Source organism: Oikopleura dioica, chromosome 2, assembly GCF_907165135.1.
Source record: "Oikopleura dioica chromosome 2, OKI2018_I68_1.0, whole genome shotgun sequence".
NCBI lineage: Eukaryota > Metazoa > Chordata > Appendicularia > Copelata > Oikopleuridae > Oikopleura > Oikopleura dioica.
Genome location: NC_137292.1, coordinates 3,478,950 through 3,491,855, shown reverse-complemented (window position 1 = coordinate 3,491,855; position 12,906 = coordinate 3,478,950). Strand labels below are relative to the sequence as shown.

At 38.4% G+C, this 12,906-nt stretch overlaps 1 protein-coding gene and 4 non-coding genes across 5 annotated transcripts; 3 read left to right on the top strand and 2 right to left on the bottom strand.

The window, feature by feature from the left end:
• The first annotated feature begins 4,145 nt into the window (after positions 1–4,145).
• Positions 4,146–4,218, top strand: TRNAV-AAC (transfer RNA valine (anticodon AAC)). Its single transcript has one exon. It is a non-coding gene; the product is annotated as a tRNA-Val (tRNA).
• Positions 4,219–5,146: 928 nt separating this feature from the next.
• Positions 5,147–5,219, bottom strand: TRNAV-AAC (transfer RNA valine (anticodon AAC)). Its single transcript has one exon. It is a non-coding gene; the product is annotated as a tRNA-Val (tRNA).
• Positions 5,220–5,440: 221 nt separating this feature from the next.
• TRNAV-AAC (transfer RNA valine (anticodon AAC)) lies at positions 5,441–5,513 on the top strand. Its single transcript has one exon. It is a non-coding gene; the product is annotated as a tRNA-Val (tRNA).
• Positions 5,514–7,239: 1,726 nt separating this feature from the next.
• On the bottom strand, positions 7,240–7,312 carry TRNAV-AAC (transfer RNA valine (anticodon AAC)). The gene has a single exon. It is a non-coding gene; the product is annotated as a tRNA-Val (tRNA).
• A 948-nt stretch (positions 7,313–8,260) lies between these two features.
• Positions 8,261–12,879, top strand: LOC145697685 (uncharacterized). Its single transcript, XM_081774900.1, has 4 exons — positions 8,261–8,432; positions 10,829–10,937; positions 11,536–11,563; positions 12,577–12,879. Exons 2-4 carry the CDS (start codon positions 10,858–10,860, stop codon positions 12,877–12,879), a joined length of 411 nt encoding a protein of 136 aa, XP_081631026.1. The 5' UTR covers positions 8,261–8,432; positions 10,829–10,857.
• Positions 12,880–12,906: the final 27 nt, after the last annotated feature.

Here is a 12,906-nt window from a genome sequence, read left to right as displayed (position 1 = left end):
ATTTTAAAATTTTGACCCCGGAAATGGATTCTACGATTTTGAGGCTTCATTTTTTGGGGGTCTATCTCGACTCCTTCACCCCCAAAATCGCATTTGAAAATTGAACTTTTCGCCGAAAATTGACGAATTTGCACTAATTTTGGCAAAAATATTGATTTTTCTTGGTCAAAAATTCGTTTTATCAAGTTTTTGAAGCAAGTTTAACCTGAGGACGCATTAAGAACCAAAAATATGGCCTTTTTAGAAAAAAATCCATTTTTCGAAGGGTGAAAAATAAAATTATTCAATTTAACTGAAGAACTTCAGCTTCATTTGACCTCGAATTCTCTTGATTTCTTCGATCTTATGACCTTTTTCGGGAGCTAGAAATGACATGGATTATGCAACAGAGAAAGATAAGGAAGGCTACTTTTTTCTTGCAGTTAATTTGGCTCAGGGATAGTTCGATCTCTTGGATATTTCCCTCATCTTATTCTTTTAATTTTTGGCCTCTTGTGAGTGGCTCAGCAGCATGATTCCGTGCATCTTAGCACCTGGTACCTCAGAACTCTGAAAGGCCATAAATAAAGGAATATGACATAATTGAACTCAGAGCAACTCCTTCCTTCGAAAGCTGAATCTGAGCACGTTTTCTAAATCGTGTCCATTTCAGAAATTCTCCGTTATCAAAGACAGAAGCCTGGGTAGAATTGGTTTCAATCAAAATGCAACTGTCAACGGAGGATCAAACTCTTTCCGGCCAGCGAGTTTAATCAAACCACGAATTCAAGGGATTTTTTATTGAAAATTTGATCATGATTAAATCAAAAAAGTCTAAGAAAATTAAACTCCAGTTTTTGAAAATTTTTTTTCGAAAATTTGAGTTAGAAAAAAATCGAAATTCGAAAATTTTGAAAAAAAAAAAATCGAAAATTTGATTTTTTCAAAAAAATTTTTTTTTCAAAACTTGATTTTTTCGAGAATTTTTTTTTTTCGAAAATTTTATTTTTTCGAGAAAATTTTTCAAAATAAATAAAGTTCGAAATTTTTTTTCCTAATCTTAACCCTAACCCTTATTTTTTAAATTTCAAGGCAGAAAAAGAACGATTCAAGTTCGACCCTAATAACCTGATAAGAAAAAAGCTTTCGAAAAATTCGATAAGAGCATTCTTGAACTCATAATGACGTCGTCAAGAATTCTTGAGATTGCGGCGAATTCTGCTGAGAAATCAATGACAAAGGGATTGAACTTGAACACGGCGGATTTCTGTCCTCCGAATATTTTTCGTGGGAGCGATCGCATTTTGAAAACACGTTAGCAACAACATTCCAATTCCATCAATTGTGCTTATTCAGCGAAATCGTCACTTTCTACAGTAAAAGAACTGACTCGAATAAATCTAGTCGGTAGTACATTATTATTTACATTTCGGCTGTTGCGGTAGTCAAAAAAGAGACATAAATGGGTAATACAAACGGTGAAGTTTTAAAAAATAATCCTTGAAGAAAATTATCTTCTTCTGATGAAAACTTGTCTTCTTTTTGCTTTTTTTATTTTCATGGAAGATTTTAGCAGATTTCTTGTCCAGCGAATCGGTATGGAAAAAGTTATAATGATAAACTAAAAATTCAGACATGAACCTCGAAGTCAAAATCGACAGAACTCATGGCATTCATGGTGCGCTGATAAAAGCAAATGAAGAACAACAGCAGCATTTAGAGTTCATGAAGAGATACGGCATTCTGTACGGCTTCTTTTAGAGTTAAAAAACACCAAAGCTCAAGGTCCCTGAATTGACCTAGTTCGTTGTATCTTTCATAATGGAAACCGAGCAAATTATCTTATCAAATAAACATATGTTCCGTGAATCGGCAAAAGTGCGGCTGAACTTGAAAGAGAGTTGAAATATCACAAAGTGACAGATTTTTTTATTAAATAATTTTGAACTTTTTAGACATCGTCTGTCGCAGTTGCCGAAAGTTGACGTGAAAGAGAAAGAATGGTCAAATAGCCATATTCAGTATATTTTTTGTCCTGATGAATACTTTTTTCTTCTTTGCGCTTTTATTTTCGATCGAAGATTTGCCAAGGATTCTCTATCAACAAATTGGTAAGATGTTTTGTTTAAGGAAGTCCCCCTAAAAAAGATATTGACTTAAAATTAAGACATAAACCTCCAGGTCAACCCGGACAGAAAACATGGGGTACATGGCGCCTGGGGGTAAGAGGGATTCGCCTGCCCCCCAATCCGGCGGGTGACAAAAATGACCGGACCAAGCGGGTGACAAGCCCAACACGGCCTAACTGCCCAGCTCTGCGGGAAACAGCGAGGCTCAGTGGGAAATCGCTAATTTATCGAGGAAAATCATGATCAGAGGGTTGTTGCGACGGTCTAGCTTATCTGCACAAGGTTCACTTTTCGGAGGATCATGAGCATTTTTGCTCAAAAATTTTCAGGAAAGATGTGATTTATACTAATTCGACCATGGAGATTCCAAAAATCACACTTAAAACTTCTGAAAACGTGAGTTTATGCAATAAAACCTCCATCAAAGTTCATCCTATTGTAATCAAATTTTAATCCAGCTGTCTTGTGATCTTCTCTTCCGTTTGAAAAGTCTTTTTTAATCACCCAGCTAATCTCTTATTACCTTTCATCCTTTTCCAGCTGATCTAGGAGACTAAAACTTTCCATTAACGATAAGAACAGTCTGGCGGCTGCCAGAGATCTTTTCAGAAGCCTAGACGGAAAATTTCTAGCAATAGAAATCTGACTTAGGAGAATTTTCGTTGGCTTGACCCGTTTTCTACGAATGATTTTCCGAAAGATCCATATAATATGGACCATATTCATATGGAAGCATTATTATCTCTATTTGATTATTTATCATACTTGATTTAGCCGGAAAAAGTATTTTTCTAAAAATTTTGAGTCGAAAATAATATTTATCCTCTCAAAAATGAGCCTTGTGGGGATAAGCTCGAGCTCAAAACATCTCTTTGATCATGATTTTCCTTGGTAGATTAGTGATTTCCAACCGAGACTCGCTGTTCTCTGCGGAGTTGAGCAGTTCGAGCATCGCGGGCTTGTCACCCGCTTGGTCCGGTCATTCTTGTCACCCGCCGGATAGGGGGCAGGCGAATCCCTCGAGACTCGGCGCCTGGATAAGAAAAATCAAGATAAGATTCGACACTTGAAGTATATTGGCGAATACGGCATTCTGTACGGTTTCTTCTAACTGTTAGAATTCTTCATTGAAAATATAAAATTGTTCAAAATTTGACGTTGTTGAATGAGTTTTTTGGGGGTAAATTTATTCGACTAGTTTCGGTGTGTCAGCACCATCATCAGGAATCTATAGAAAAGTGAACGAAAAGAAGAAAAACACCGAACTTACTTGACAGGGACAAGTCCAAGTAACGAAAGATTTTCGCTATACCTCTGCTAAATTCTTTTGCATTTCGTTACTTTGACTTGTCCCTGTCAAGTAAGTTCGGTGTTTTTCTTCTTTTCGTTCATTTTTCTATAGATTCCTGATGATGGTGCTGACCCACCGAAACTAGTCGAATAAATTTACCCCCAAAAAAAGAAAATAAAAAACGTGAAGTCAGCAGTAAAGTCGCTTCTTGCACGTCAGGAGTAATCGTAGCACACTTGGTTTTAATTTCGCGGCGAGTCAAAATCTCGCCTGTTCAAAATCTTGGTCCCACGCAGAGCAAAGAGTTGGTACGAAGAATTAACCGCCCAGAAAATATTCATTCGCGGTGCGTCCTGGAATTCGAAGTTGAAACTAGGTTCGTCAAAGAGATGGGGAAAACTGATAAATCAGCTTCTATTTTGGAGTTTCTGAGTAATCATGTTTCTAAAGACAAGAAACTGTCTCCTGGATGGATCTTTGGAGGATCCTGGGGAAACCGCGGGGACGTTATTTCACCGCCGCCGCATCGCCCCGTTTGAAGTCGGAGCCCGGGAACCCGAAAACGTTATGTTTTGCTACCCGCCCGATCAAGCTCAAGTAAAGTGCGCACCAAACTTCAACCGATTTACATGCGCCGAAGGAGTTATACGTTCTCCCGAAGAAACCAAATCACTCTTCAATCAAATTTCTTTTTTACATTTTACATTTGGCTCTGTTCGGTTTGCCAAAGTGGCAACTGACCTCAAGTTTCCGTAGTGTAGTGGTTATCACGTTCGCCTAACACGCGAAAGGTCCCCGGTTCGAGCCCGGGCGGAAACAAATTTTGAAATTTTCGGACATTTTGAATAATCGGACATTTGAAAAACGGATATTTTGAAAAAGCGGACATTTTAAAAACGGAAATTTTGAAAAACGGATATTTTGAGAAACGGACATTTTGAAAAACGGACATTTGAAAAACGGACATTTTGAAAAACGAAAATTTTGAAAAACGGTCATTTCAAGAAAGCGGACATTTCATGGAAAACGGATATTTCAATGGCTTCATCAAATGTCCATTTTCTTTAAATGTCCGGTTTTCTCCGGATCACACCACAAAAATAGAATGCCAGGATCATCAAATTCTAGAGGACGAAAAGCGCCAAAAAGAGTCCCTTTTTTCGGCAAAAGACGGTCCGAAGAACTGCCGACATTATCACTCATAATATTTGTACTGGTTTAGTACGGGTTAATATTTTGCTTGAATTGGAGATACAGGCGGATAGCGGGGGCAGCGGATCTCGCCGCTTGTCAATCGCTTTTCAAGGATAAGCGCACGTTCAAAGTGCTAAACGGGAGGAAGAAATTTGAAATTTTGAAACAATTTGAAAAATTGTTCAAAGAATTACTGTACCTTTGGTAGGTTTGGCGAGGGGGAACAAGGATTGACCACTCTAGAATCTGTCGCGTAATAATAAACGCGCAGATGGAACATTCGATCTGACGCAATCTTCTGAATCGCTGGAACCGCAATGTTAAAACATAGCACATGACTTCTTCGAAAATATTTTTAACAATCTCTAAATGTTGGTTATCTCGTCATATGTCCAGGGAAGAAACATTCCGCTATCTTGTTCAGGACGACTTCAAATCTACAAATTACATCAGCAAGACTGGAATCGAAGCTATTGAAAAGAAAAAATCACTGATGCTCTTTTTGATTTGGAGGGTTTGGTTTTTGTGCAATTTTTCGGAAAAGTTGAAAAATTGTTTCCGCCCGGGCTCGAACCGGGGACCTTTCGCGTGTTAGGCGAACGTGATAACCACTACACTACGGAAACTTGAAGGGACCCTTCAATCAGACCATCCTCCCTGGCAATTTCGGCTTGGAAACCTGTATGGAAAACCTGAGTCAGGGTCCTAAAGCTTCGCCACAGCTATAATTTCAATCCTTTTAATCAATACTGGTAAAAGCTCCCTTAGGACCCTGACTCAGGTTTTCAACACAGGTTTCCAAGCCGAAATTGCCACGTAGGATGGTCTGATTGAAGGGTCTCTTCAAGTTTCCGTAGTGTAGTGGTTATCACGTTCGCCTAACACGCGAAAGGTCCCCGGTTCGAGCCCGGGCGGAAACAATTTTTCGTGAAACCTCATTTTGGACCCCTTTTTATCATGTTTGCCAAAAAGTGCTGAGCAGTCCAATGTGAGCTCCCATGGTCGAATAGGAGAGAATGTGATGATGCCAGAAAGCCGCTGAGCATTTGTAATGAGGCTGACATGAATTCCAACAACGAGTGCTGAAGGACACTTCCAAAAGACACATTTCTCAGGCATCGTGCGACAATCAGCCAAACTATTGCACAATGAGTAAAATCAAAGCCAGCAACAGTGAAGCCAAGAGCCCAGCTGATCCTCAGGATAGTGAGTCAAAAAATCAAGAGAACCTGAGCCGCGGTCAGAAAACTCGAAAAATGAATTTTAATTTTCGTTTTAAAAGACACGTCTATTCCGGCACAAGTGCGTGCACTTGCTTAAAATTCAAGCCACAAGGAAAATGATTTTTGTCGCTTTCTTCGAGAGGGTCTTTTTCGAGAGCTTTGAAAATTACATGGCGAGGCGGAAATGCTCTTATGGGTGGAGCCAAACGAGGAATTAAAAAGGGATAGAGAGAAGTTCATTTGCCGGATTTTGAAGTTTTTATTGTTGCGGAACGAGTTTTCTTTCCGAAAAGAGAAAATTTTTCCAACAAGTAAAATAGTGAAGAAATCATTCCTCAATCAAACGAATTGGCTGAATCGTGTTCAGTCGTAACTGGCAAAGGCTCTCTTCAAGTCGTGGAATGTCATCAAAATCTTCGTATGAGTCGATGATGTCAGTGAATTCGAGACAGAATCTTTGCACTGCTTCGTTTCCATTATTAGCAACGCTAAATCGGGTCACTTTTGACTGCATTTTTCGCAGCATCTTTTCAAAGAGCCGGTCCCTATTCATGAGTTGCGCATTGTTTTTGTCGAACTAAAAATTATGTTAGTTTTATTGAAGAACACTGATTCCTTTCGGCAAAAACCTAAATGAAAATTTGAAGCATTCTTCTTTGCTTGATAGTCCTTCACAGTACTCTGAAGATCTTGCATTGTTTGCCTGTCAGCCTCAATCTTTTCATCAAGCTTTCGGTTCTTCTCATCAAGCTCTCTCTTCAATCTTTCATTTTCTTCGGCCTTCATGACTTTTATAAGAATTTATAAGAGAGACATTGAAAGAACCTTTTGCGATACTTTTCTTGGTCTCGGTCTGACATTGCTTTCGCGTATTGTTCAGCTTTGATTCTTTCATTCTCGGAAATCACCCTTTCGTTCTCTGCCAGGACTCTTTGAGTTTCTAGTTCTTCTCTTTTAAAATCATTCTGTTTTTGAGCTAAATCGGATAGCCCCGCAACAGTTGTTCCGATCGCTTTGCCTGAAATAATTATTATTCAAAGTTAATGATATATGATTTCTTACATAAAATCAATTCCGGCAATGCTTCAAGAACAAGAAGCCCTGCAGTTCCTGCAGCAGCGAGTGCCATCTTTGAGATCTCTTTTAAAAGACAATCTGTGAATCTCTGCAGGAAATTCAAGAAATGCAAATTTGCAGACTTGTAAATTTGCAAATACTTCTGAAAGCCAAATACAGATATCAAGCTGATGAGTAGCCTTGTAAAAACTGGATAAATTCAGAAAATGCACGTTGAAGTCCAATTTGCCAAGAGCGGAAGGGCTTTTCCTCAGCTCCGGACATCATTCGTCAATCGGAAAATGACCTTGTATTTTGGGACTAACTGCTTACCTGGTATTGTGAACAATAAAAAGTACCAAAAGATTGTTTCCGCCCGGGCTCGAACCGGGGACCTTTCGCGTGTTAGGCGAACGTGATAACCACTACACTACGGAAACTTGAAGTGACACCCTTAACCGCAATATATGAAATGAACGACTTATATCAGCGATGAAATTAATTAAGGAGAGGTATCAAGCTCGTCTTTTATTTCGGAAAAAAGATTTACTTTCTATGTTTGTTTGCTATTTGTAATTCTAGAGCCAGGTTCCAAAAAACTGCTTGAGTCATAATTCTTTCGAAAAAGTTCCAAAACTAATATATAATCATCGTCCATTTTTGTGAGCTTGAGCTCTCCACAACTTGCGGCAAATAAACTCTTACGCATGTTTTTAATCCTTCTTTTAAGAAAACACGCTCACGTTTCTCTCCGCGCTCGGATCATCTCGCTTTCTTCAAGGAAGATACTGTTGCTTAAAGCAACTTGCTTTTGAACCTGCTGTTTTTGTTTGCTTACCGACCTTGTCTCGGACTTTTATCGGTGAAAGGAATTTCTTTTAAAAATAGATTAATTCAAACTTTGAAAATATAACTAGACGAAAAATGGTTCAATCTATGCATAAAACTCTCCGAAAGATTCAAGTTTAATTCATCACAGCTGTCCTCAAAAACCTGGGGTAAGCAACCATCTGTCCAACAGCTGGCCAAAGGGCATATAAGGGTTCATTTTTCGTGCTTTTTCCTAAGAAATGATAAAATGACTTCATTTTTATTACTTGGCTGTAAAGAACCGATTTTTGAAGAGACAAAAATATAGAAAAAAATTTCCAAAATTAAAAAAAAAATTTCATCTGCAAAATGAACTTCTTCACCCTTCAGATGTTCAAAAATAGAAATTCGATCTATTATAGACGAAAAAAAAATAAAAAAAAAACGCACTTATTTATCTCCTTGAAATATTTCAAATCTCCAAAACTACGAGTCCCGCTCGTGACCTTGGCCGTTGTTTGATGTATAAGCCCGTCCGGCCAAGTTAGTGTCAGTGGCGGTGGAGTTCTGCCGCCATCGTGCGGCGCGAGCTTTCACGAAAAAAAGAAACGCTCGCTCCCCACGGCGTGGCGCGATCAACGCGGCTCTTTCATCCCTTTTCTTTTCGACATCGGAAATTGCTCGAATCGAAAATCAACTAGAGAATTTGAAGGAAGCAAAAGAAAGCGAAGCCCATTTTTATTTATTGAGGTAATTTTTTAATTGGAGGCAAGAGATTTGTGGAAGATTTTTTCTTGAAGAAAAAAGAACGCAAAGAAAAATTCAAAAAGAAAGAATAAAGAGAGTAATGGATTTCTGGAGAAGATAATTGGCTTTTATTTCGGTTCAAAATAATTAATAATTTATTAATTAATATATAATGCCCTATATTTTTCCTATGGAAATGATGAAGAAAGATGATATATGCTTAATAATCATAATTTTTATAAAATTAAGGGTATCACTTTGTTATTTTTGTAAAAATTCATCTTCATCATCAGGTTCTTCAACAGTCACCCACTAGAATTTTCTTGAAGCAGAGAATGATAAAAAATAGTACTTTAAATTTAGATATCGTCGAATATTAAGGGTATACGTCTGCAAAACCGTGGATTCTTACCGCTTGAGATTCAAATTTCAGAAATTTTCAAATGTTTAAAAAGTCAGCTGTTTTGCGTGTTACGTAATTGAATGTTATAATCATTTTTTTTTGTGGGAACACAAGAAAATCCTTTTAACACGATTTTTAACATCGATCACGTGAACTATTGAGCGAGACGTTCTAATCCGCTTAGTGAACATGTTTTGCGTGTCAATGCGCTGCGTTGTGCTGTTTTTTCAAAACACGGCCAAATGCATAACATCAAATGTTTCTGGCTTTGTTTTTTTCGTTTCTGCTCAAAGGGTTATCAGGGTCTTTTGCGCAAGAATTGATAAAAAAGATTTCAAAAAATTTTTTTTGAGAATCGAAAAAAATCTTTTCTTTTTTTTTGAAGAAAAATTGTTTTTTTTCTATCTTCGTACAGGTTCGAAAAATAAGTCGAAAAAACGAAATTAGCTTATCACTGGTTAGAGGTTATCTAATAATTCCCTGAACACTTGATCGGAGGAGCTTTACAACGAGGGCGAGTAAGCTCTTCTCATCCTTATCATCGTCGAGCGTCGATTTACTCCGTTTTTTGCAGTCTCTGAGTCCGTTATGTCAATGGCCGAAGGAAAGATTCTTTCTAACAAGGGCATTTCTCTAAATTTCTAATAAGGGCTCATTAGTTGAGCAGACTCGATGAAAAAGGCCGCCGGAAGTAGGCTTACGCGGCAACACTGATTCGCCACGATGGCGAACTTTTTAAAGCCAAGACGAATGATGACATCGAATATTTCTCATGTCAAATGTCAAAGACTTGGAATGTCAGACTCAATGTCAAGCGCGTTCGCGATTCAGAAATTTTTAAGAAAATTCTCTAGAAAATGCATGATAAAAAAGATCGAAAATGGCAAGAATAATGACCCGAATTCGGGCAACGTTTTATGACAAATCAGATTTTCGCCTTCAACTGGTCGGCCAATCAAAGTTCAGAAAAATTTTCTCGAAAGAAATCAAATTTTTGATCCAAATTTCGGGCGAATTTTACGGCTTTTTATCACGTTGATATTGACCCAAATCATCTCACGTTTATTTATCGTTCTTATTATTCGCCTCGCATATTTGAAGATAGTCTTATCAGCTTCTGCTTCGGTTTTTCTTAAAATTCAGCAGCATAAATGCGCGGGTCTAAACCGCCCGCCAGTGGATTGCTTCAACCTTTTTCATGATGGAACTGATCATGTGGCTTATATCGCTACCCTGCAGCTTTGTTATCGAAGCTTTTTTCCGAGCGATAAGAGCGCGTCACAGCGGGTGATCAAGAGGACGGACTAGATTTTTATGCTGAAATGAGTATTTTTTAATATAATTTCGGACATTAAAATAAACAAATAAGGCGATGTATTTTGATTTTTTAAATTTAATTTTATTATTAATTTTCGTTAATAATAAAAAATCTCGTTAACGAAAAAACATTATTTTAAACCTCCGTTATTTGTCTAATTCTGAGTTTCTTCATTCTGATCTTGGTGAAAATGAGATTTCCCTTGTCAAAGGAACTGTCACATGAGCGGTGGTTGAAATTCAAATTCGATTCGAATTTTGAGAAAATCGATTTTATGCCGCCAGACATGCATGCGTTCTAACAAATGGCCCCGCTTTTGGCGTAGGAGCCAATTTTTGGGCGGATTTTCAGATAAGCGCTTTCATATTATTAAAGCAACTGGGGGCTTAATGGACTTGTTTAACAAGAATTTTTCTTTTAAAAAATCCAGCATTTGATAATAAGAAAGACCGTTTTTTCAGACGTCTTTTCCGAAATCTGATTGGCTCGCCGACCGAATGAGGAAGTCTGATTGGTCGAAATTTTTTTCTTCAATTTTTAACAAAAAAAGCTCAAAAAATTCAGACGACGAAAAAATTCATTTTTGCGTTTATTTTTCTTTTTGAGAAATTTCCAAAAAAAAAAATTTATTTTTTATTTTTAAACTTGAAAATTTGAAGGTCTAAATTTCTCTTTTAGTTCGTGAAAAAGAGTCGTGAAAAAGCAAAATGAAGTTGCTGTTTTCACTGATAGCTAGTTCCACGAGCTGGGCTCAAAAGACAGATACGAAGCTTCAAGATGAGCAAAGGTAAGAAATTTCCAGGATTCCCTGAAAATCAAGCAGAAATCATTGTTTGGCGTTTTTGTTTTTAGCTGAGAACCGCATCGCTTGTTTGGAACAAACAACGGGCTCTCCTAGCCACCTTTAACAAAACAAATCCTCTTTTTTAAAAATTTGACTTTTCCTTATCATAATTATAAAACCCTTTTTGAAAGTATAAATTGAAAGTATCATTCTAACTTATGAAAATTAAAAAAGAGGCTGTCAAGTGTACTTTGAAAAATTTGAAATATTTTTGACAGATCAGCAGTTTTTCCGAAGAATGATGCATATTCATGCGCCGGATAGTGCAGATCCGGTCCACCACATCCTTGTTTACCCAACCGATAGGCTACCCAAAAACGGACAAGCTTTCTAACCGTTGAATTACTCACTGTCTCGCCGATTTAAGGATCCCCCCCGTCAATAATTTTGATATTCGATTTTTACAAAATTGTTGACGGGGGTGCCCTTAAATTGTGGTTTTCCTCAAGATTTAGCTTGAAAAATCAGGGACCTCCTATTTTAAAGGAGTGACACCCTTATTTTCCTCAACCCTATCTTCCACCCTAACCGTTGTTTTCAGTTCACAGTCCGGTCGAGCAGCTCGCGAGGTAACGAAAAACTCCTTCTCCTCCCCACCTCCTCGTCGTCCATTACGGTCGATCTCCAACTCGGAGAGACTCTGGCGAAAAATGCAAAAGCGTCGCCGTGCGCCCATAATTCGCCCGGGCTTCGGCGCGCACGCCGTGCACAACGAGTTTTTGCACGAAAAAAATGAGCGAGAATCTGCGCCAAAAAGAGAGAATGGCCTAGAAAGAACCTACCAGTGGCCGCAGTTTGGCCGCGCAGCCAAGGTCAGCAACGCGGCATTGCTCACTTATTGTGGTGTCATTTCAGTAATTCGAAAAGATTAACTCCGAATAAGCAAAAATCAAGTGACTTTCAGCTTTTTGAGTTGCGTGGCTTTTTATTGCGAAAAATCGACAATCTGATTGGTCGATCAGAAATTTTTCTCTTCGACCAATCAGATTTCTCGATCGACAAATTTTAAAGCATGAAATTTCAATGCGATAAAAAGCCACTTTCTCGTGAATTCACACTTATTCGCTCGGAGCGCCCACTAGTGCTCACTATCGCGCAGCTACTGTAACAGTCAGCTAGTTAGCTATAAATCTATGGTTTCATCTTTCATCTTGCGGTGCTAGTTTCTAGTTTCATGGCCAAAACGCACAGTTCATCCCACAAAATCGTAAATAAAGTAGTTAATCTTGTAGTCAAATCCCAAAATGCTCTTCAGAACTCTCGAGGGCACTCATAAAAAGATTTGCTTTCAAGTTCGTACTTGAAGATTTATCTTCATTCCGCGGCGGGATTTTTGAAGATCTCTCGAATCAAGTCCAAGTTGGAAAAGTGCCCCTCACGTTTTCGCCGATTTTGACTCAAAATTTCGGGACTAATAATCAGAGGGCTATCTTCAGACCCAAATTTTGGTCCAAAACGAAGCCAATTTATCTAAAACATGTTATTTTCCATTACATACTAACCCATATTCATCCATCTCATCCAAAAATAGCTCTAACAATCATCATCAGTTTCATCGTCGTAGAACGATTTTCTATTTCAGGTTGACTCTTTCGCCGCCTACTTCGAATATGAAGCAGAAGAGGCCGAGCTCGAGGAAGAAATGGCTGCTACTAGCGCTGGATTCAACTTTGACGAGCTCGAGGACGTCTGCGGCAAGAGCGCGCAATCAGACCCGATCAAGAGAAAAAGATGCCGGAAATATCAAAAAGACTTGCTGAAGGAACACATTCAGTTGGAAATTAAAGATTCTGTGCAGAAGTTCGAGACGGAGCAGACTGAAATGTTGGGGGATATTGGGCTTGCGCCTGAATGTGATGCAGAGAATTCAAAGGAATGGCTCTAGAAAGTATAGGGACTTTGGGTACCGACG

Coding starts and splice junctions, on each gene's coding strand:
- LOC145697685 (XM_081774900.1), top strand. CDS start 10,858: ATGAAGTTGCTGTTTTCACTGATAGCTAGTTCCACGAGCTGGGCTCAA. Junction 10,938..11,535: donor AAGCTTCAAGATGAGCAAAG/GTAAGAAATTTC, acceptor CGTTGTTTTCAG/TTCACAGTCCGGTCGAGCAG. Junction 11,564..12,576: donor CCGGTCGAGCAGCTCGCGAG/GTAACGAAAAAC, acceptor TTTCTATTTCAG/GTTGACTCTTTCGCCGCCTA.